The sequence below is a fragment of the Nansenia antarctica genome (genome assembly GCF_963989245.1).
Source record: "Nansenia antarctica genome assembly, chromosome: 4".
NCBI lineage: Eukaryota > Metazoa > Chordata > Actinopteri > Argentiniformes > Microstomatidae > Nansenia > Nansenia antarctica.
In genome coordinates, this window is record NC_137689.1 from 46,737,922 (window position 1) to 46,763,525 (window position 25,604).

General features: G+C 43.2%; 1 protein-coding gene across 1 annotated transcript in view; it reads left to right on the plus strand.

The window, feature by feature from the left end:
• Positions 1 to 4,542: 4,542 nt before the first annotated feature.
• mast4 (microtubule associated serine/threonine kinase family member 4) overlaps positions 4,543 to 25,604 on the plus strand; it is a gene marked incomplete at its 3' end in the record, with an annotated part of 102,878 nt that continues 81,816 nt past the window's right edge. Inside the window, exon 1 of the mRNA XM_080529380.1 lies at positions 4,543 to 4,574. Coding sequence (XP_080385506.1) covers positions 4,572 to 4,574 — 3 coding nt within the window. The 5' untranslated portion in view covers positions 4,543 to 4,571. The remainder of the gene's footprint in view (positions 4,575 to 25,604) is intronic.

Here is a 25,604-nt window from a genome sequence, read left to right on the forward strand (position 1 = left end):
TACATGTAGGGGTGTAGATAGATACATTGTATGGGTGTATATAGTGCAAATCAACTAAAAGGAAAGGGACAGTTGGCCAGATAATTTTACAGTATTCACAGAAAGAAATGCGGTTCATGGTATTTTATATGAACATTGTAGCACTTAAAGAAGTAAAGCTATCATTGGCCTTCACTGGAAGAGCTCTGACCCCAATAAAAATAGACTAAAACGTTGCCACCCTGAATAGAATAAGTGTGTTATCACTGTTGACTATAAGAAGACAGAAAACAAACAAATTATATTTGGCAGGCTTTAGAATACGGATGAAAAATACTGTAGGCATTGTTGGATTGTGATGAATATGACTATGAATATTAGAGGATGGTTAGCCTACTTGTGTAAAAGGCATCGTCTTCTGAGTACCATGTGTACATATGCAATATGTGTTTCCATATGCAATATGTGTTTCCATATGCTTTATGTGTTTCCATATGCAATATGTGTTTCCATATGCTTTATGTGTTTCCATATGCTATACGTGTTTCCATATGCTATATGTGTTTCCATATGCTATATGTGTTTCCATATGCTATATGTGTTTCCATATGCTATATGTGTTTCCATATGCAATATGTGTTTCCATATGCTTTATGTGTTTTCATATGCTATGTGTTTCCATATGCTTTATGTGTTTCCATATGCTATATGTGTTTCCATATGCTATATGTGTTTCCATATGCTTTATGTGTTTCCATATGCTATATGTGTTTCCATATGCTATATGTGTTTCCATATGCTATATGTGTTTCCATATGCAATATGTGTTTCCATATGCTATATGTGTTTCCATATGCTTTATGTGTTTCCATATGCTATATGTGTTTCCATATGCTATATGTGTTTCCATATGCTTTATGTGTTTCCATATGCTATATGTGTTTCCATATGCTATATGTGTTTCCATATGCTATATGTGTTTCCATATGCAATATGTGTTTCCATATGCAATATGTGTTTCCATATGCTATATGTGTTTCCATATGCTATATGTGTTTCCATATGCTATATGTGTTTCCATATGCTATATGTGTTTCCATATGCTATATGTGTTTCCATATGCAATATGTGTTTCCATATGCTATGTGTTTCCATATGCTATATGTGTTTCCATATGCTATATGTGTTTCCATATGCTATATGTGTTTCCATATGCAATATGTGTTTCCATATGCTATATGTGTTTCCATATGCTATATGTGTTTCCATATGCAATATGTGTTTCCATATGCAATATGTGTTTCCATATGCTTTATGTGTTTCCATATGCAATATGTGTTTCCATATGCTATATGTGTTTCCATATGCAATATGTGTTTCCATATGCTTTATGTGTTTCCATATGCAATATGTGTTTCCATATGCTTTATGTGTTTTCATATGCTATATGTGTCTAGTGGCCTATAGTGTAAGGGATTAAAATGCTACATTAACTTTTTTGTAGGCAATTGTAGGAATATTTTCATGAACAAAACAGGACAGACGCAGTTTAGAAAGACAGTTCTGTCAAAGGCTTATGATTACACCCAAAATACTGGTAGCATATGCATAGTGTATGTTAACCTCCGGTAGAAAGCTCTGAAGCTGGATGAAACCAGTTGGGAGCCTCTCACTTCCTTGAATTAGACCTCTGTATTTTTGTTGTTTTCCATATTTCACAAACACTGACAATGCCCTCTCCACTTCATCGGTGCGTGTGTTGTGTGGGTAGCTGACAAAGAGGCATTTAATTATGTAATTGAGCAGTGTGTCATCAAAACAAAGAACAACGAAAAAACACAACCGCTTGGCATTGATACAGAATTTCCCAACCCATGTTGAAGACCTTTCCCGGGATGGATCTTCTCTGTTTCATAGGGTGGATCTGACAAGCTCTAGCTTGCTTATTTCAATATGTGCTGGTGGAGTGACTGGTCTCAGGCTCAGATATGTTTCTGTAGTCTCCGTTCCCAAGCTGTTTTTATTGTCGGCCCCTCCTCCCTCTAATAGTCTTGATCATGGTGATCATCCAATTGTAAGAGGAGTAGGCTATCAGATTTGGCCCATACGGTCTGAGTGATGCATGGGTGTAGGAAAGGGGGGGAGGGGCATGTGGGACATGTCCCCCACAACCGTAGATGATAATAACAGTAAATATAAAAATAACTGTATTATTTTGCTGCGGGACTTTTACTTTCAAAAACAAGTCACCAGTTTTGTTTAGAAAACACACTGCTATTGTCAGCCTTAGCTTCAGCAGCAGCATCCCCCGCCTACTCACCACACCAGGGGGGTATTCCGTTAATGTCACTAAAGGAAAATCTAGGCTTATTTTTGATAATTCTTACGAGACTTATCAGAATAAGCCTGAATTTTCCTTTAGCGACGTTGATGGAATACCCCCCAGGTAAAGTAATTGTAGGCAACAACAAACAGTAAAAACAACTACAAAGCGATTCAATGCGAATAAACTGAGATGTTAGAATACAATTGAAAAGCGATAAGCTTTCTCCTGGCTAGTAGGTACTGTACCTGTAGTGTCAGTCTTTATCTTATCTAAGGTAGTGAGCCAATGTTGAATAGTTCTGGCTGTGTGAAATTAATAAAAAAACAACTGGAAAACTTGAGTAATGTTTTGTACAGTAGCAGAAAAAGGGTACTTGAATGGTTCGCTTTATTGAATATCCACATTCAAAGTCACACCACTGTCTCATGATAGATGAATGAATGAATGAATGAATAGTTTAATGACCACACGACCTAGGTCGGTGGAATTAGTTGTCGGCACAGCTCAAACAGCAGTGTCAAAAAAACATACACACATTGATTGTACATGACTTGACTATTACATGGACATGAACACACATAACCACAAGACAAGACAAGAACATATTTACAATTTACAATTTATACAGTGCAGTGAGTCAGGTGTTGAGAGTCCTTATGGCAGAGGGGAAAAAAACTGTTTTTGAAACGGGATGATAGCAAGACTGCATCCACACTGATCTGTCTGATAACTTGTATGTAGTTCAGGCGACGTGGGTCTCGCTGGAATGACGACACCTGTTGTAAGACAATGCAGTCACACTTGTATTCAGTATAGTATGAATGGCCCTGACTGGACTGGACCAAAGTAAACGCCCGTCTGATGGCGCTTTTCCACTAGACACTTGGTCCCACTCCAGACCGGGCCCAAGCACTGGTGTTGTTTTTGGTACATTGTGTTTCCACCCCCCAGGGTGATACTGAGGACTTGGTGAGGGCAAGGAGCAGGAACTATCCACAGTGTCAGTTTCCCGGAAAGTTTCAAACCTCAAACCAGCATGACTTCTCGTAACTGAAACAATACATGTGTGATTCCTTTTCAACATTTTTACTCCAACAAATGTCTTTGAGACAAGCAAATGAGTCATGTGGTTGAGGTGAGGCGTTTATTTAGTTTGGAAATGTCCACGAAAACTAGCACAGATTGAACAGGTGTGTTTACCTGCAACTGAGCAAACGTAATAGTACATATAAATGCTTTGAAACGTGAATCCAAACCACGGTTTATATCACCTTGTCTTGCTTTTATAACACGTAGCAGACTTTGGAGCCATGGCCCTGGGATTTTTTTAAACCGTTCTCTGAGATGGAAACACAAACATCTTAGGCTTTGGGCCCAGCACCGGGGCCAGAAGTGACAGTGGAAAAGCGCTAATGTAATTTTCTTTAAGAAAATTATTTTAAGTTAAGATGGGTCTGTTTTCTGTAAAAAGGTGCCCCCCCCGGGCCCCCCATGTTAAGCTGACTCCTACGCCCATGGGGTTCCTGGATTGTAGAGCTTCAGGTCAGGACCATTTTATGAGGAGAATCATATTACGCCAGATGTAATAAACTGCAAGGTACATGGTGAGAGAAGGCCTTGTGCGTCAAGGTAACTCGTCCACATCGTGAAATCAGTGTCATTTGAATGACTTTGTGATCAGTGTTGTTCTAACTGGTGGTAGCTCTAACTGTAGTTCGCAACAGATCGGTTGTTGCCTTATGAAGGGCGGAGTTATGCAATGAACCAAACTCCTGGCTTGTTACTACGGCATTGCGCGCAGCCGGGGGATGAGACGGTGTCGCAGCCTCGGAACTTCCACTGGTACTGGGTGGAACTTTTCAGCTGCGGTGCCCGTGGCCGTGCAACACTGGCATTCTCCCCTCAACATGAGCTCGAAGGACAGGTGTGCAGGTAGACAGCAGGGAACAACATTGTAACCAGTCGGTCCTAGAATCGGATAGGTGTTTGCATTTACCTTTGGTTCATTATGGAGGGCGAACATTTCGATAGATTTGGAAGCGGCAGGAGCCAGGCGTCTTCAGGTTCAGAAACGTTGTCCGAGGGAGATGGAATTGATATCAGTGTCGAAGACAACCACGATTTGGATTTCAACAACCCACACGCTTCTGACTTTTCAACCCTAAAATCAGAAGTGAAGGAAGAAGAAGAAGAAGAAAATAGTGTGGCAGACGACGAGGAGGAGGAATCAGGGAATAAAGAATATGAAGAAGGAGACGAAGACGAAATGGTAAAGAGTGCACAGACAGAACGCGTCCTTCGTGTAACGAATGTATGAAACGCTCCATGTAGTAATGTCAGGGGTGGAGGGTGGGGGTGGGTTGAAAGCCAGGTGTGTTTGAGCGTGCCCTCGCTACAAACATGGCTTTTCTGCGTAGTGATAGTGAAAAAGTATTCTTTATTGAAGTAGCCTACTATGTTGTTCAACATTCAGAGATACAAACTTGTGAATAATACAGGCGCGGAATAATACACACACACACACACACACACACACACACACACACACACACACGCACACGCACGCGCACGCACACGCACACGCACACACACACACGAGATGTTGTTTATAAGCTGTGTCCGTTTAAACCCCTTTTTTGATGACCTAAACCTAAACCTTCTATTGACCGTAAGCTTTCAAAGCCATATTGTCTTCAAGTAGCCAAAGTAAGAGAGGGCAATTTGGTCTTGTATCACATTTTCTGTTTGATGATTACCCTCTTGCATTTTCTTCAACCAGCTGACTGAAAATTGTTTTTGTAAAAATAATCGTTTTCATGGTATAGCTGATGATCATCATGCTACAGTATATGCAATGTGTGGCTTGGCTCAGCTTGGGAAAGGTTTGCACATACATTTGACAGGTGGTATGGGCTGGATGGATAATTCATATTCACTGCACACACAGTCAGTTTCTCTCATTAGATTCAGCTCACTCACCTGTCATGCACCGTCTATCAGAGTGACGCAGATGAAATCCATTCTGAATACCCACCTTTTTGTTGTCAGCAGTGAGAAGCTGCTTGATGTTCCCAGGTTATCCTTTTGGAGTTTAAATGTTTGTGGGATATATATCCAGGCTTTGTCGAGAGGGGAAGACCACCCTGTGAGACTTTAAACATACATTTGGAGTCTCTTTTGTCTCACTTAAAGCACAGTAGCAAATATTTTGGCAACACTTCCTATAACAGCCTGGAATAAAGTTGTAATAACATGGTTATTATGCAGTTTCACTTTATTTTATAATAACCTAGTAGATGAATGAACCTTTATTATGACTGTCTTCTAAATTACTTAGAAAATGGGTGTTACCATGCAGTTGGATAATTACATGGAGATTTGGATTTTATTGTGTGAAACTATTAATTATGATTAATTGGAAGTGTTACCTGTATGTTCACACAGGAGAATGTGTTTGATGACACACCCAACTAAGCGTTAGACCTCTGAAGTTAGATAGCAATTACAAAACATTGTTTGTAGAAACAGGCGTGCCAACCAATGTGGTTATGCAGACAGAGTGAGTAGAGTTAGAAAGACAATACCCCTACTCTTACCTAAACCAATAAAGCTTGTTGTTGGATTGTCTTTCCAGTTCAGACTGGTTTCACTGGTTCACTGGTGAGCTCAAATTGGTTTAACCCCGCTAATCTGACAAGATCTGTATTCAGGAATTGAGGTAGGGTACTCAGACCCTAGGTCTGTGGTTAAGGACATTCTACCCTCAAGCTAATTAAACTAGATGTTGCACTGTTACCACTGCAAGCCAGGTCAGGTGACCAGCAGTGGAGGGAGGGGACATGGCCCAGTGACATGGCCAGAGCTCTAACCAGTGACTCACCTCTGACCTCTGTCTTCTGTCATGCTATTAAGGGGGTTAAAGCGGAAAAGGCTTCTGGGAACAGTGGCTTATCTGAGACATCTCCTCTTTAGCCTGTGTTCTGTTTACACTAGAGACTAGACTGAGTCCAGCTGCATCTTAGCTGGACCCTCTCTGTTTACCCTTACCTCATGTAAACCGTCCACATCAGACCAGATATGGGTACATTCATGTATGTTTGGCATATAAGGATTGGGTTCGGAATGAAGCTACTGTGTTGGAAAAGGGCCATGGTAAAGAATACAGAGCTAAGTTGGAGAGAGATGTTTTGAGTCGGTTAATTATGGGCTTATTCTGCAAACATTGTGGAAATAGCTCACACAGAACATAAACGAAACATGTCTAACCCACACCAATAAAAATGTTGATCTGCCAATTGCTTTTAATACCATTGGTTTTAATACCATCCTCAAGCTATGTTCTACATGAAAAGGTTCTCCTTAAACATGCCGTACTGGAGCTGGTTTCTCTGTTTATTCTATCTGCTGATGAAGAATTCTGTGCACATTCCGCGATCAGAGCAGCTTGTCTAGTGTCGTGAAACCCTCTGCATGTCTGATTTCCCTTGTGTTCGACAAGCAGGGCCTACTGATTGGCACTCTAGTCATAGTGATGTGGATTTTCCTATTGGGATTATCATTTGTTGTGTGATACTCCGCTCATTCCAAGTCCATCATTCTTCTTCAATCTATAGCACTTGCAAATGATTGTAATCTCAAAGCAATTAATGGGTAATGAAGGCCTGCACACAATACTTTTTGTGGGCATAAATCACAGTGGGCCTGTGTGAATTGGGATTCCGTTAGTTACTCCTTATGTAATAGGCTGAGGATTTGACAGCATCATTGTGTTGTTGTTTTTAACCATAATGAACGTGATATGTCTTTAGAGGAACAAACATGGGGGGGGGGGGGGGAGATTAGAGTGGATTTTAGCTTTTGCCACATGTGTCACCCAAGAGATCAAACTGAAAAAAATGTTGTGTAATTTGATAATCCTCCTTTCCCCTCTGTCAATCCCTTATTAGGAACCTGTCAGCAACAACTTCCATAAAGTCCACCAAAAAAAAATCTCTAAAGGCTTGGTAGAAATGAAACACTCATCAGTTCCATCCTATTTGCATGACATCTTGAATGATGATGGAGAACTCCTCCCTGTCATGGCTGTAAATATCCAGCAATTTGTTTTAGCTGGCAGCCAGACTGACAAAAGGGACGTCCAGTGTCACTGAAGGGTTTAGCGGATAAGAGGATTAACTTTCAATCTGTTTAGGACTCTATGGTGGCTGATGTCATCACAGGATGTAGCTTTAATTTGACCCTTTTCATCCAGTCATTGGTCCAGCTCTAGTCCACATTGGTGGCAGTGATAGAGCATTAGAGTGACACCGCGGAAGACATCAAGTTATAAAAGACGAACATGGCTCTACAGCGAAGTGAGTGTACGTCGTCTGAGGGTTGTAAGGTGAGACACTTTGAATCGGAGCATGCGGTTGACTCTGGGCTACCTGGTGTTTATTCCATGATTCATTGGGCTGCACCGTAGTTCTGTTTTTACCATCTACACTGCAGTGGAATTTTAATCGTCCAACGTCTACTTGGATAGGCTAGATGCTTTTTAATGATTAATGTATTGTCATGTAGACCAGTTTATCCCTTTTCATTTGGGTCCTACCAAGATAAAGAGAACATCATCTGTTCTCTTGCGTGGTAGATGATAGGGAAGTATAATGAAACATTTAAGAAATGTATATTTTCCTCTCGAAAGAAGAGAAAATAAAAAATAGGGAAAAAGGTATTAAACCATAATTCAGTCGTTCCGTAATAATGTTACTGTAATGATGAGGCTGTTCCCTCAAAAGGATGTTGGTGGGCCAAAAAGAAATATGCTTCTGTTGAAGCCAAGAATAATATTAGTGTATTTATTGAGATGTATTTATTGAGATTTATTGAGATGTTGCTGTAATAATCTGTGCTTTTCTTTTCCACTGCGAACTTGGATGAATCTGATGTCTGCGTGCTAGAGGCTAGTGGTTTCATTAAAAGTGAGGTCAAAGTGGCACACAGCACCACCGGCATCGCCACACCAGAGGGCTTGTTTTGTACCAAACAAACTTAATGATATGTTTTCCTGAGGCTGAGGGGAGGGGGGGGGGACAAGAGGACTAGCCCTGAGAAAGCACTCAGTTGTGCTGTAGCTAGCATCTGGGGACATTTGTGTTGCCACAGAACTATGATTCATATGACTATGATTCATATGTTTTTTCATTGGTTTTAAATGGCTGCGACTTACAGTAACTTGCAGCAACAGAAGTAGGTCATGTGACTACCGCCTTGCCAAGTTTGCAAAGTCTATCCATTTTTGATTTATTCTATGCAGTTATTAAAAGTGGTTAAGCTTTTGTCAAGTGGCCAAAGGTGGGACGGCTGGATGGGATCTGAAAGCTAGTTAATATGACTGGATTAACAGGGATTGACAGAGATTAGGACCTGAACGTGACCCTCAGACCTTCAGTGATGTCACAGTGTGCCACTGTATTGGTCTATAGGGTGAGTGTGTAGTGTGTGTAGAGTGTGTAGAGTGTGTAGAGTGTGTAGAGTGTGTAGAGTGTGTAGAGTGTGTAGAGTGTGTAGAGTGTGTAGAGTGTGTAGTGTGTGTAGTGTGTGTAGTGTGTGTAGAGTGTGTAGAGTGTGTAGAGTGTGTAGAGTGTGTAGTGTGTGTAGTGTGTGTAGTGTGTGTAGAGTGTGTAGAGTGTGTAGTGTGTGTAGAGTGTGTAGAGTGTGTAGAGTGTGTAGAGTGTGTAGAGTGTGTAGAGTGTGTAGAGTGTGTAGTGTGTGTAGTGTGTGTAGAGTGTGTAGAGTGTGTAGAGTGTGTAGAGTGTGTAGAGTGTGTAGAGTGTGTAGAGTGTGTAGAGTGTGTAGAGTGTGTAGAGTGTGTAGAGTGTGTAGAGTGTGTAGAGTGTGTAGAGTGTGTAGAGTGTGTAGTGTGTGTAGAGTGTGTAGTGTGTGTAGAGTGCATTGAAAAACCATTTTTTTGTGTGTTATCGAAAGTCATTCTATTGAGTCTTCATAATGTGAAACCACAGCAATCATTTCATTTGTGACAGAAAGTGACTGATCACATAATGATCTACAGCATGATGTAAAGCAAATATTGTATATCTAATGATGTAAAAACATGTAAGCCAGCAAAACACATGAACGATGAGAAGGGCTGTTCTGTCTTGGGGCTACTGTTACAAGTTTGGTGTCCTATAGCTTTTTTTGTCCAGCATTAGATAATGTCAACACAGGAAACTGCAACCCCATTGAGAATAAGGAGGGTGCAAGGGTTAGAGTTAGGGCCTGTTAAAGATCATACTACACTGTCAATGTACGAGAGGACCAAGTGTCCACAGGGGCATTTAGAAGTGGAACCACTCTTGAGAATTCAGATTTCACAGCGACAGTGGATTTGAGCGTTTGTGTTTTCGTTTTTCTGCGTAAAAATCTTTGACCTCTTTGGGACTGAGTGCCGTTCAGCCAAGAAAGGAATGGGGGGAGAGTTGAAGAAGACAGATGTAGGGTGACAAGGTCATGAGGAACGTGGTATGTTGTGCTGGAGACCCTGAGAAAGAGAGGGCTGAAACTCAAGAGTCAAGAGTTCAGTACCCAGGGATGAACTTAAAGCTGAGCCTTTATTTTGAGGTAGGTGTTACCATAGCATTGACTGAAACCCTTAAACGTGTGCAGTGTTTATGATTCTGGACCGGTTTCCTATATTGTTGACAAGTTGAAATGTTGTTGCTGTATCCTTCTATCTTTTACGACTAGCTAAACCAAGTGAGCTATGTCAAGATCCTCTAAATATGAGCATGAAGTGAGTCGAACAATATCTACTGTATCTCCTTACCAAAAGTTGTAAGAAAATCATAATGTGCAAACACAATCCATACATGTAGTATATTCTACTTCATCCACGCTCATTTCTATCTAGCCAACCACACGGCTCTATTTTTGTCATAACGACAGAGAGCCTTTTGAAGTTCAGAGGATGGAGCTGCCCCTGGCTGCAACACGACACCAGAGTCAACACCCCTCGCACCCCAGTTATGTAACTTTCCCCATTACAGGACATAACAAACACCATGATGTGTGTGTTACAGACATGTAGTTCTGTGCACCTTAGTTGTTTGACCTGTGGTGCCGTACAGGCCTGCTGTATTCCCTTGTGTGAAAGAGAAACGGACTGCTGCGTTTTCGCCATTTTGCCATAGCAATGTTATACACTTTTCTTCCCTGTTCTCAGTCCAATCCAATCCAAATGTTATCCATTGTACTTGATTCATTAACCATTCCTAATTTGTGTGTGGTGGTTGTTAAGTTTTTCAACAAGTCTTCCAAATGCTCACAGAGACCAAGTGTTTTTGCAGTATAATAATAATAATATTAATAACAATGCATTTTATTTATAGGTGCCTTTCAGAGCACTCAAGGACACTTTACAGAGCATAATTTAAAAACAAGCAACAGATTCAAACAGTGATTCAAACAAGACAAAACAAAATACATAATTATTGTTTGAATGTGTATACCTTGACATAATCCAACTAATGGTGCAACGCCCCAAAATGAAAAGCTGTGGGAGAGAAACATCGTTTTAGGGCGCGGAAGTCAATTTGCCCCTCAAGCATGAAGCACCACAATAAGAAGTTCTGCTCAGTGAACAAGTACATCTTGTGTCTTTTCATGCTGTAACTGAACTGGATTACAATAAAAAAAAAAAGAGCATGGCCTGGATGATTCATTGGTGTTGATGACACTCTCAAGCTTTTCTCACAGTACTGTAGGGGACTGTGGGTTATAGGTTATGGCTTTCCAGAAGTGCTTGAGGAACTATGGGCTAGAGTTAGGACTTACGGGTTTGCCAATGCTCTGTTGGGAAACTAAGGGCTAAAGTTATGGCTAAGTAGCGGTAGTGGGCCGTTGGTTATAGTGTTGGTAGAGAGTTATGGCTGGAGGTGATTTACTGGTGCCTTGTAGGGAGACCATGGGCTAGGATTAGGGCTAACCTAGACAGGTGTGGGCTTGCCTGTTGCCTGTGTTGTGTCGATGAACCATGGTTTCGGGATATGGCTAGCCTGACCCTCTCTCAAGTTACCGCTACCTTGGCAGCGTGGGGCTATTCTGGGTGCAGAGACGGCAGCAACGGTACTGTAGGCCTGGAAGCTCCTCAGCCTCACATGGGTCTGACTGATCTCAAACAAGCTGTGTGTGAGTGTGAGAGACACTCCTGTGCAGCATCAGGAGAAGGATGGCACGACAGGGGAATGTGAGAAGGGCACACAGTTGCCCCCGGAGTCACGGAAATCACAGTGCTAATGAAGGGCTTAGGTTACAGGAGATGACATTAGCCGTCACGAATTGTGGCACACATCAGGGCACACTTTGAGGTTAAAGGGGGTCCGGAGCGGAAAATTGCTCAGTCTCTCAACACTGGCCAAGCTTCTGATGTGTGTAATGTGTTGCTGTTGAAGTGTCATAGCAGGTTTCATAGAACCCAATGGCCCTGTTCAATTAAAACAGATAGCCAAGGCCAAGGTGAAATAACAAGTCTGCTCTCCTCCAGTGTTATCCTGGAAACATCTGGTTACTGGTTTTGATTAAATAGATTAGATTTTTTTTAGATTTAACTTTATTGCCATTGCAGAGTACAAGTACCGGACAACGAAATGCAGTTTAGAATCTAACCAAATGGGAAAATAGTGATATCAAACATGATATACAAGATGCCAATGGTAGTGATGTACAGTATGGCAAGTAAGGTAGTTTAGAGGTATACAGCTATGAGCTATGTACAGTTAAGGTAGCTTATGTACAGTATGGTATGTACAGATGTATAAATAGAGGCTATATCAAAAGAGGTATGTGCAATGTGCCACAATATGATATGTGCAAAGGAAATTGAGTGTTCACATTGACCAGGGGTGTGTGCAAACCAGCAGTAGTGCAAAGGCTAAATTGGTTTGTCCACAGTGGTTGGCGGGGGGGGGGCGGATACTGAGAGTCATTGTTCCCCATGTGGAGGGGGGGGGGGGGTTGTTTAGCAGAGTGGCAGCTCTGTGGAATAAGCTGTTCTGGAGCCTGCTAGTACGGGAGGATCCTATACTTCCTGAGTCTCTTAGATGGAAGGGGTTCAAACAGACCGTGGCAGGGGTGCGAGGAATGGAGGGACTCGATGTCAAGGAGTTTGGTGCCGATGATGTGCTGGGCGGTTTTCACCACCCGTTGCAGGCCCTTCCAGTCGGACACAGTGCAGTTGCCGTACAACACTGTGATGCAGTTGGTTAGGATGCTCTCAATGGTGCAGTGGTAGAAGTTGGTCAGAATCCTAGGAGACAGCTGGGCTTTCTTCAATCTCCTCAGGAAGTATAGGTGCTGCTGTGCCTTTTTGACCAAGGAAGAGGAGTTGAGGGTCCAAGAGAGGTCCTCCGGGAACTTGAAGCTGGGAACACGCTCCACCTCCATCTCATTGATGTAGATGGGGGAGTGTACACAGCCCCCAGTTTTCCTGAAGTCCACAATGATCTCCTTGGTCTTACTGCTATTTAGGGCCAGGTTGTTGTCAGCACACCACACCGCCAGTTGCTGGACCTCCTCTCTGTAGGCCGACTCGTTGTTGTTACTTATCAGGCCTACCACCGTGGTGTCATCTGCGCACTTGATGGTGTTAGAGCCATGCATCGGCATGCAGTCGTAGGTGAAGAGGGAGTAGAGGAGAGGGCTCAGCACGCAGCCCTGAGGCATGCCGGTGTTCAGGGTCAGGATGGAGGAGGAGTGGTTATTGAACTTGTCAAGCTGGGGTCTGTTGGTTAGGAAGTCTAGGGTCCAGTTGCCGAGGGAGGTGCTGATACCAAGTCCCTGAGTTTGGTGACCAGCTTGGAGGGGATGATGGTCTTGAATGCTGAGCTAAAATCAATGAATAGCATCCTTGCGTAGCTGTTGCTTGTGTCTAGGTGGTTCTGGGTGAAGTGAAGTGCCGTGGAGATGGCATCTTCCGTTGACCTGTTCTTGCAGTAGGCGAACTGGAGGGGGTCTAGTTTAGGGGGAAGGAGAGTTTTTAGGTGGACCAGGACCGACTTCTAGAAGTACTTCATGGCGGTGGAGGTTAGCTCTACGGGGCGGTAGTCATTCAGGCACGTTGCAGCTCTGCAGTTCTTTGGCACCGGCATGATGGTTGTTGACTTGAGGCATGTGGGGACAACTGCCTGGGCCAGTGACAGGTTGAAAATGTCAGTGAAAACCCCGGCCAGCTGTGAGGCGCACGTCCTGAGCACCCAGCGCCGGCAGCTCTCCATACATTCACTTTGCTCAGTGTGTGGTAGACATCGGTGGTGGAGAGTGACAGTGTGTGGTAGACATCGGTGGTGGAGAGTGACAGTGTGTGGTCGACATCGGTGGTGGAGAGTGACAGTGTGTGGTAGACATCGGTGGTGGAGAGTGACAGTGTGTGGTAGACATCGGTGGTGGAGAGTGACAGTGTGTGGTAGACATGAGTGGTGGAGAGTGACAGTGTGTGGTAGACATGGGTGGTGGAGAGTGTGAGGGGCTGGTCGTCTTGGGGGGGGCTTGACTTTGATGCTGGTTCTTTGTTGTCCCAGTCTAAGCCGGTGTAGAAGTGGTTGAGTTTGTCGTGTAGGGACGCGGTTCTGGTGGGGGGGGCTGCATTTTGGGGGTTGTAGTCTGTGATGGCTTAGATGCCATGCCACGTACGACAGGGGTCAGAGTTGCTCTGGAAGTGCTCCTCGATCCGCAGTTTGTGTTTGAGCTTGACCACCCTGATGCCCTGTTCAAATTGGCCTTGGCTGAGCTATAGGCCTCCGCGTCGCCTGATCTCAATGTGGTGTCGCGTACCTTCAGCAGTGAGCGGACCTCACTGTTCATCCAAGGCTTTTGGTTGGAGAAGATTCTTCTCCGTTTGTAGGTGGTGACACTGTCGGTGCACGTGTTGATGTAATCCACAATGGAAGAGGTGTACAGATCAATGTCAGTGTGGTGGTCCAGAGTGGCCTGAACTCTGAGCATGGGTTCCATGGTATGGAACTGGTGCTGCAGTGTAGAGTCTGCTCCCTCTGGCCAGATTTGAACTGTCCTCACATAGAGCCTTCAGAGGTCGACAAGGGTGTGATGTGTAACTGTCCTCACATAGAGCCTTCAGAGGTAGACAAGTGTGTGATGTGTAACTGTCCTCACATAGAGCCTTCAGAGGTAGACAAGTGTGTGATGGATGAGAGAAATATTACTTATTATTATTATTACTCTGTGCTCAGATTTTCAGTTTCATCATCTTTAGTCACAGTTGATGAATACTAATAGTTGAATGATCAAATCAGACTTACACTTTATTTATATAGCTCCTTTCGTGCAAAATTTCAATACAAGCTGCTTAACAATGTAATGAAAATACAACAGTTCAGTGACAATAAACGGTAATATAAGAAAATCAACAATACAAGGAAAATAAACGGTAATATAAGGAAATGATATTATAGTAGTAGATAGTATAATAATAGTATAATAATAATAATAATAATAATAATAATAATAATAATAATAATAGGAAATAAGAGACATGGTGGAACAGCGAGGTCAGTGTAGCACAGTAGAAGAGGGTGAGTTAAAATAAGATGGATTAAGAGAATGCTTAATCCATAACAAGAGAATTGTGATGCCCTCATCTCCTCTGGCAGGCTGTTCCAGAGGCGAGGACCATACACACAAAATGCCCCCTCCCCGTAGTTCTTTGTCCTCAACCAGGGAACAACTAATAGGCCAATGCCAGAGGACCTGAGGGATCTAGAGGGCCAAACTAAATACCAGACCCCAGTACAATAAAAGCATGTCTTTCTATTATATATAATATTCAGGCGCTAGTCCATTGAGTGATTTGAACACCAATAAAACGATCTTAAAATCTATTCTAAAACTGAGATAACCAATGAAGAGACTTTGTCAGGTGAGATGTGTGCTCTCCTTCTGGTCTTGGTTAGTACACATAGCTTATTTGTTGCTTTCTTAGGTAGACCATTGCAGGTCAATCAAGCCTGCTAGTTCTAAAAGCATGCAAAGTCTCTCAGTATCTGCCTGGGAGAGAAACTGCTGCACTCTAGCAATATGTATATATGATCAAAACTTAGGCGTTTTTTAGTGAGATTATCTAATGTGAGATTCGAATCAGGGTCTAGAAGCACGGCAAGATTTATTAAGGTACGCCACATTTATTAGGATAATTCTGAAGTATTTTTTGTCAGATTCAACACTGTTGAATGAGGGCAAAGCTTTCTCTTCAGCGTTGCCCTTTTGCACAGTTTTGGGGTTATATTCAGCACAAACGGTGTTCGGGTGGGGTTCTAAAAGTATTATGGCCGTATTATACTCCTGGGTGTTGTGAATCTTAAAGGGAGGATGCTCTGACCATAGAAATATGTTCCCTTGGTCAAAGCAATTGTGTAGACAGGAGCAATAAATCTGACAGAGTAAACACACCCAGGGGGTGACTGACTGGCTGAGACGACTCGAACTTGCTGTCGTTATGAACTTACACAGTAAGATACACAGTCCTGGTGGTACGCTCTGCAGTTACACAGTGTCACATTCAAGTCTGGTTGAAGTCTATGAAAGGTTGTGTATGCTACGCTTCAGAGGAGTGCTGTGATGTACTGCAGTATATGTCCTCTTGTTAAGAGTGCAGTGGAGTAAGAATGGTCATCCTGTTGCCCTTGTGAAATAAGTCTGTCGTAAAATCTTCAGAATGATTTATTGGTTTTCCTGTGTACTGCCTGTGACCAAATAATTCCCCCCCCCCCCCACCACTGAGAGACAATGTTTTAATCTTCCAGACCAGATTCTGGTTTTAAACGATCAAGATTTATCCACCTAAATCCTCATGAAGGGTTTTAGAGGCTATGCCCTATCAAATTAAAGCTGACTGAATAACATGATACATTGGGTAAAAGCCTTGATGCAGCCTGCCCTGTATGACTTCCAACTCTGACTGAATATCTGATCAACTTATAGCAGGTAATATGCATTTGTGAATAAGAATATAGGACTTAAGACTAGGACGAAGAATGAGAGAGAGAGAGAGAGAGAGAGAGAGAGAGAGAGAGAGAGAGAGAGAGAGAGAGAGAGAGAGAGAGAGAGAGAGAGAGAGAGAGAGAGAGAGAGAGAGAGAGAGAGAGAGAGAGAGAGAGAGAGAGAGAGAGAGAGAGAGAGAGAGAGAGAGAGAGAGAGAGAGAGAGAGAGAGAGAGAGAGAGAGAGAGAGAGAGAGAGAGAGAGAGAGAGAGAGAGAGAGAGAGAGAGAGAGAGGAGAGAGAGAGAGAGAGAGAGAGAGAGGCAGGCAGGGAGGGAGGGAGTGACTGAAGGGTGCTTCCTGATGATGTTCATGTTTTTCTCCGGTCCTGTTAGCAATCTGGATCCACGGTGTCGTAGCAACCATGAGAGGGACAAATAACAGTTTATACCCACTTGGAACAGGTCGCTTTTATCCGTTTCAGTACACAACACCTTTGTCCTACACACACATGGCTACTATGGTAATGAATTATTGGCCCTTGGACAAATTAATATGTATATCCCAGGTTGTAAATGTGGCCGCTCCCCTTTGTCCAGCGTATTACACATTTTAAAAATGTTCTGAGTGAGATGATCATTTCCTGCTAGTGGAGGGGCCAATGAGGCCTGAATCCGTTTCATTATTTCTGTGTGAAAAGGGACATTGATAATGATAGGTCATTTGTTAAGATATTCTTTTGTAGTGATATGTTTGATCTGAAGGCTTCTCTCTGTACAAGCCTCGTCAGGTCTATGGAGTGGTTGGGACTCTTGATTGTAATGAGTTTTTGGTAAACAAAAAAAAGCAACAATACCCACTGGGATAATTGGTAAAAGTAAACATTTATTTAGACAGGAAGGAAGAGAGAGCTAGGGAGACAGATGAGAGGGAGGATAGGAGGGAGGACTGCCGGACAAGCCGAGACCTTGGGGTAATGATGTGTGTTACCGCTAACTTCGGTATTATGTGTTTTTTTATTGATGTTGTTTTGATGGTGGTTTATTTGCCAAAGCAAGGTGCTGATGTCCAATATAGGTAGATAGCCTACTGCTGAGGAGAGAGATGGAGAGAAACCTCCATACCAGACCAGTACAGCCTGTCCCTGAAACCTCCATACCAGACCAGTACAGCCTGTCCCTGAAACCTCCATACCAGACCAGTACAGCCTGTCCCTGCGTGTTGCTGTATGCCTGTCTCGGACGTAGCCTCTCTGCTGTGTGCGCAGGCAGCCTCGGTCTCTGTAGGCTCCGGTGGTCACGGTCACCAGCCAGAGCGGTGGTTCCTGTGTTTGCTCTGCCTCGTGCACTGCCCCTCTTAACCGTTTGTCACTCTGGTCCCCCTCACACACCACTTAACCGTTTGTCCCTCTGGTCCCCCTCACACACCACTTAACCGTTTCCTCTCCTACCACAGAGACAGGAGGACTGTTAACTGTCTCTGCTCTCCGGGTCCAGATCGAAATGACTCTGTTTGCATCCTGAGGCCTTTTTATATGTCTGTTTGTCTCTGGTTTCTCTCCCTCTCAGTCGCTCTCTCCCTCTCAGTCTCTCTCTCTCTCTCTCTCTCTCTCTCTCTCTCTCTCTCTCTCTCTCTCTCTCTCTCTTACTCAGTCTCTCCCTCCTCTCAGTCTCTCCCTCCTCTCAGTCTCTCCCTCTCTCTCAGTCTCTCCCTCTCTCTCAGTCTCTCCCTTTAAGTCTCTCTTTCTCTCTCCCTCTCAGTCTCTCCCCCCGCCCCCCCTCTCTCTCTATTTTCTTTCCTGCTCTCTATGCTTGACCCTGCCACTACCTTCTGGTTGAGGTCTGCCCAGGCGGCTGGTGCCCTTGTGTTCACTGCTAGTGCTCTTGACTACTCTCTCTGTTGGCCTTGAGACAAGCTATTTACTTCAAGGGTTTTCAAGTCTCCACAAAATCAACATACTCATGCCTAATTTGACAAAACTGTGGGGTCTAGAATGTTGTATGCAAATTATGACTACAGGACATATGCAGTTTATTGTCGACCGTGACATACAAAGTAGATGCCGTTTGATCATACTTGTTTGTAAACATTTTCTCTCCCCTTTTTTGAAATGTTAATCTCTTAGACTGCAACGTTACAATGTTTACAGCACCAAACAGCCGAGGGCAGTACCCTCACATTATGTTACTATGGTTTCAATGCTGAATAGTGTTCAAACATGAATAGGGGGCTATTTATGAAATTGTGTATCTTCCGCAGTAAGCTCAGAGTTGACTCGGCCATACGTTGATTTCATCTGTTTATCCGATAGATATTGATCTAAAGAGATGGTTGACTAAACACGGTTCCTCTCATGCTTATTGTGGCCCACTGTCATTCAGCTCTGTTGTTTATATCAACTCTAAGGTTACGGTGACCTCATCTCAGAGTTAGTCAACACAACTGACTTCCCTGTCATGCAGTTCACCCACTTTCACTCTCTTTTTTCCCCCCCGGTCATGAAAGAAGCAGTGTGGAGTCTTTTTTTGCTTTGAAAACAAAGGGACTGTTGGTACTGTCCACTGAGTGCGGAGGAGAAGAGGGAGGGGAGGGGAGGGGTCTAGAGGGATGTTGGGTGACGCATAGATCAAAGTGACACTTGGATGCAGGGGGGAGAGGAATGACGGGGTGGAAGGGCAGAGCTGGCAGCCCTGAGGCCCATGTCCAGATCCCACTGGTTTTACAGTACAAGTGTTTGACTGTGTGGCTCGGGTCGATGTCGAAGAGATGGCACACGCGATAAGGAAAAACCACACTGACTTACTGCTGAAATGTACACTTCACTAAATAAGTATTATGACTGACAAAAACATGTATTCGTAACAAGGCTACTAGATCTATTTGAATGGGCGACCACCGACAGATATATGAAGAGTAGGTTTTGGTTTTATGACGCGTTGTAAAGGTGTGTTTATGTGTGCTGACCACGGCTCACCTTGACCCTGATCTTTTCTGTGATGTGTGCAGATGGTGAGTGTTGACTTGCCCTGATATCCTGTCTGGGAGTTGGTTAACGGTTAGGCCCTCCACTTCCTCTTTTGGAGCTGTGACACACTGTGTCAGCTTCTTTTTATGTGTCGGTAATGACCGTCGTCACTGATCGCTCTCTCTCTCTCTCTCTCACCCCCCTCTCTCCCTCTTTCCCTCTCTCTCTCTCTCTTTCTGTCCCCTCTTCTCTCTCTCCCTCCCTCTGCCCCCCCTCCCTCTTTCTCTCCCCCTCCCCTCCCCTTCTCCTTCACCCAGACCAGCAGGTCACCACACCTCATCTCCTCTCCTTCATCTGCACATATCTGAAAACACAGGATAGGCACACACAATATGGGAGAGGCACACTGCCTATGTGTTTTCACATATTAGTCCATACTGTTCTTTCTCCTCAGTGGTAAAGTGGTAAAGCCAGCCATTTCGTAAGACTTAGTGAGATGGACCCAACCCAGTGACTGCCTTAGTTCGGGTCTGATGGATTGTCCTGAAACAGCACCCCTTCCCCCCAGCTCTCTCCCCACACCACCACGTCCCTCCCGATGGTAGGCAGAGGGTAACAGTGATTTTGTTTTGAGAGCATATCCCAAAGCTGCTTTTGGGGGGGTCATTATCTGGGTTTTCTTTTTTTAAATGACCTAACCCCTTTCACCCCTGACATCATTGTTATTAATCTCATTTATTTGGCTTCTTTAAACACTTGAGGATAAAAACGGGTCTAAATCCCGCTGACTCTGTTCCGGGTGGACTGGGACAGGAAACAGCAGAGCAGCACTTTGTTCTCAAACATGCTGTGTTATAAATTAGTTTTTTTACATGCTTTTACATACGTTTAAAAAAAAACGTTTTTTATGAGGCCCGCCCCAATGGTGACGGGTTATGAAAGTAATTATCACCCAACCCACCAGACCCTTTGATAGTCCTAGGATATTTCAGTCGTTATTTGACAGTTCAGAAATTTGCTGTGAGGCGACATCCCATTGTTTGGTCATATGAATTTCCGTAGTATAACCTGCAAACTCATTCTATAACCATGTACTGTATGGGATTTGATGGATTGTTTATGAAGTTAATTCATTATTCACATGGGCCTGTGCATTGAATTAGATCAAGGGAATGGAATGTGTTTATAATTGAATGTCATGGCTATCATTGGTTCTCATCTCTGTCTTACTGAGCAGTGTTTATTGTAGAAATAAGAGTTCCAGCCATCAATCATACACAGACCCTAAATGCATTCTGGTTGTTTTATGACTCAATTATTTTTTTATTGAACTTACCATATAGCAGAGCGCCCCTTGGCAGCTATCCAACAATGACCTAATTGTACTGTTGTTGTATAGGCCTAAAGTCCATTGATGCTTAGACATCTTATCTCTCCACCGCAGCTGGTTAATAATCCACAGAACATGAATAGATAAGTTAAATTATCTTACCATTGATGACATGATGGGTGACAAGACACCAAAGTACTGTTAATAATAACTAATATGCCAGCATGAAACAACCTGGACTACATGTTATATGACTAAATGATCTCGTTACATGTACAGTATGTGTTGGAGCAAATGTGCAGAAAATGCAGAAAACACATGATACGGTACTTTACAACAAGGCAACACAGAACTTTTTGATAGAACACAGTTTTTGATCACGTCTCAAAAAAGTGACGCAAAAAAACCTACTTTCCTGACTGTCAGACAAAAGCAACTGCTGTAGGACCAGATCTAATACCTCAGCAAAGACATCAGTTCTGCTTTAGCTCAGTTGAAAACCCCAATTGATCCTTGTCGTGCTGCAGTGGTATTTTGGTGTGGATTAATCCCCTCACCACATTCGAGCAGGTCTGCACAGATGGAGACGTATCTCTCTGTCTAGGCAGCTCGGTGTTACATAACGAAGGCAGTTCTCTAAATAAGTAATGCTGCCTTCAGGGGACACAGAATTGGCAAATTCATACTTTCGCTTAAGCGTTTTACATTTTGATTGCACCTGGGACAGTTAAACCTTTTTCTTATGAAAGTGGTTTCTAAAAAACGGGGGGGGGGGGACATGGATAGAGAGGTGTTGTCAGTTTATATTGTATACAAATATGAAACACTGGGATGATTACATGCATCAGGTATCACCGTACGATTGATGTCTGTGTGCTTTGACCTGCAATAGACGAGACAGAGACAACCGTTTATTAATTTACTCCCTACAGGTGTCGGAACGTTCCATTGTGTTTCTTGAACACTGTCGTTTCAAACGTTTAGATTAATACTTGTGAGGTGATTGAGGCTGAAGCGTGGTGGTGGGGCAACACATTAATAGTGTGCCTCCTGAAGTGGTCCTGACATTCTGTCTGTTGGGATTTTTGGCAGCACCTAAGCCTGTCTTCTCTTGTGCTTCCAGACACGTACCAACACACACGTCTGCTCATCTCTCCCAGCCTCAGGCACATCTCTGCAGTGCAGACAGGAGGATATTGATGTGGTACAAGACAGACGTTTAAAGGCAGTTGATTCCTCTGGCCATGTGATGACACAAACAGTATGTCAGTGTCATGATCAATATGGTTCAGCAACTTAATAATAATAATAATAATAATAATAATAATAATAGATTTTATTTAAAGTGACTTTCTCAAACTCAAGGACACTGCACAGAAAAAAAGAGAAGCAGGACAATAAACAACACCCCCCCCCCCCCCCCCACAACAAACAAAAACACAATAGAGATACAGAAGATAAAATCATATTCAAAAAGAAGAAAAAGGTGTAAGAGCTCAGGAGGGAGGGACAGTGTTAGTCAGGACCATGCCATGCTGTAGGAAGGGTTAATAGTGTTAGTCAGGACCATGCCATGCTGTAGGAAGGGTTAATAGTGTTAGTCAGGACCATGCCATGCTGTAGGAAGGGTTAGTGTTAATAGTGTTAGTCAGGACCATGCCATGCTGTAGGAAGGGTTAGTGTTAATAGTGTTAGTCAGGACCATGCCATGCTGTAGGTAGGGTTAATGTTAATAGTGTTAGTCAGGATCATGCCATACTGTAGGAAGGACTAGTGTTAATAGTGTTAGTCAGGACCATGCCATGCTGTAGGAAGGGTTAATAGTGTTAGTCAGGACCCTGCTGTAGGAAGGGTTAATAGTGTTAGTCAGGCCCATTCCATGCTGTAGGAAGGGTTAGTGTTAATAGTGTTAGTCAGGACCCATGCCATGCTGTAGGAAGGGTTAATAGTGTTAGTCAGGACCCATGCCATGCTGTAGGAAGGGTTGGTGTTAATAGTGTTAGTCAGGACCATGCCATGCTGTAGGAAGGGTTAATAGTGTTAGTCAGGAGTCAGGACCATGCCATGCTGTAGGAAGGGTAATAGTGTTAGTCAGGACCATGCCATGCTGTAGGAAGGGTTAGTGTTAATAGTGTTAGTCAGGACCATGCCATGCTGTAGGTAGGGTTAGTGTTAATAGTGTTAGTCAGGACCATGCCATGCTGTAGGTAGGGTTAGTGTTAATAGTGTTAGTCAGGACCATGCCATGCTGTATGAGTCTGAACAGATGCGTCTTGAGTCGTCTGGTCTTGAATGTGATGAGTGTCATAAGTGGCATGAGACACGTTTATGGTTGGATGAGGTCAGTCTGACATGTGGATGTGCAGAGCCAGGGTGGGAGAGCGTTGTGACTGTGAGAAGCCTCCGTTATGAGTTTTAAGAGACCGCACGACTGGGTTGCGTAATGTGTTTTGCTGATGACGGTTATGACCCTGCAGATGGAGGGAGGAGTGCTGTAACACTCCTATTTAGGAGGATTTCAATGAGGTTGGATGGTTGCTTAATGAGGGGAAAAGTGTCTAAAGCAGCACCGAATTGGCTCCTGATGACATCTAAAAAAGAATGTGTGCCATCTGGTGTGTTATTCCACTATCTCATCGGTGCTGTATTGTTGGTGTAGGTAGAAAGAGATGGACGATTAAAAGGTTCACTTCAGTTGAAATAGTTTCAGAAACCTGCTGTTACATAAAGTAAATGAAGGCAAAGAAAACAAGAACATGACTTATTTATTTAGAGGATAAAAGTATTTGTCTTGGCACTTTCACCAGAAAACAACCACAGGTAGGGTGCTTCAGTTCAAATAGATAAACTGGTGTGTGTGTGTGTGTGTGTGTGTGTGTGTGTGTGTGTGTGTGTGTGTGTGTGTGTGTGTGTGTGTGCACGCCTGTGTACTTTTGTGTTTGGGTTCGACAAAGTGTCATTGATTTTTTAATGTGCTTTAGTTGTTGTTCTGGTTGTCGCAAAGGGGGTAAATCATCCCGTATTATGTTCTCTCACGTGGCTCTTGGAGTAGCTCCTGAGTCCTGGCTTTAGGTGTCTGTTCATCCCTGTAGCGACTTAAGCTCACTGTACATGGATCTGGCCTCTTACCGTTGTCATGAATCATCTTTTACAAATAGGGTGTTCCCCTCTAGAGACAGAACATTCAGACCACACACACACACACACACACACACACACACACACACACACACACACAGTCACACACACACACACACACACACACACACACACACACACACTCTCACACTGAGCCTATGTGTGTTTGTTCACTGGGAGGACCTCTTCCTCTTCAATTCCTATTGTTCTATACAGAGGTTAGCTAATCACCAGTCCATTGTATTATTCCAGTACAATACACAGTAAAAAGGTGTTATGTAATCTGTTATACTGTCATATGTTGAGTTTTGTATTCATGTTTTTGTAAGCATTACCTTTATTTACCTTACGTTTTCCCAGTTGTTGACGTTCAGATATCACATGTCTCAAAACATGTGTCTTGTGACACAAAATCCATCATTCTTTGTATGGTATGTACCTGCCTATGGTATGTACCTATGGTATGTACCTGCCCCTGGTGTATTGTCCTAAGAGGGCTATCACCACTGTTCTGGGAGTTTAGTTACATAACGGACACCTAAAATGAACAGCCTAAATGGGAATACAGTAAGACCGAAAAATAAACTCTCCCTCGATACGTCTATTTATCTTTCCAATCTACTTTGAAATTATTTTCTACGACAGGTGCTTTGAGTGGTTGGGGGGCAAATGGGCCAATTTGTATGCATGCATGTATGCTTGCTGCTCTCCGAATGCTTTCTCGGTAAGATAGCTTGCTATGTATCAAAGTGAACTGTTAGCATATGGTACATCTCAGTCACCTGAAGCAGATGGTCCATCTCCCATCTCCCTCACGGGTAGGTCTCTTCAGGGACTCCATTCGGTTGTTAAGTCGTGACGTGTTTCCGGGTCCAAAGTTGGCTGAGGGGCTGTCTTCGAAATGCCTCAGTAATAATAATAATTCATTATATTTATGTAGCGCTTTTCCGAGGCTCAAAGACGCTGACAAATATGGGAATAACGGGAAAGTGATGCGTCCCTTGTTGTATGAATAGATCCGAGTCTAAAAAACGATTGAACTGTCATTCTACCGCTGTAGTACACTGGTACTCTGGTGCTGGGAATTTCTGGTTTGGACCCGGAAATTGCTAAACGTCACGTTTGACGTCAGACTTAACAACCGAATAGTCCTGTGTTTTGTTTGTTCATCAGTGTTGATGCATAGATGTTGGCCATTTCCTCCCCATACACATTGAGAGGTTTTACAATGATGATGCAATTTGTTTGCATGTACAGTGATGCTTGAAAGTATGTGAACCCCTTGTGCAACACTATAGATTTTTTTGGTTTTTACCATGAAATCTTTATTTAATCAGAACCAGTATTTTTTATCTGACATAACATGTTTATATTTACCAATTCCATATGTTGGTTTAGAGGGAATCATGCATGTAGTAGGAAAACTAAATGATAAAGAAATTAGTCCAAGTGCAAAAATAAGTGAACCTCTTCAGTCAATAGCTTGTGACACCTCCATTAGCAGCAATAACTTGGAGTAAAGGTCTTCTATATCCACTAATCAGTCTCTGACATCTGTTTTGAGATATTTTTGCCCACTCCTCCTTTCAGAAGTGAGCCAGCTGAGTGAGGTTTGAGGGGTGTCTGGCATGAACTGCCCGCTTCATGTCCTGCCACAGCATCTCAATTGGATTTAGGTCAGAACTTTGACTTGACCAATCCAAAACACAAATCTTCTTTATCCTGAGCCATTCTTTGGTAGATTTGTTTGAATGCTTTCGGTCGTTGTCTTGTTGAAAGACTAATTTTTAGCCCAGCTTTAGCTCCTTGACTGACGGTTCTGTTAAAAAATATCTTGGTATACCTCAAAATTCATGGTTCCCTTAATGATGTGGAGTCGGCCAGGTCCAGAGGAGG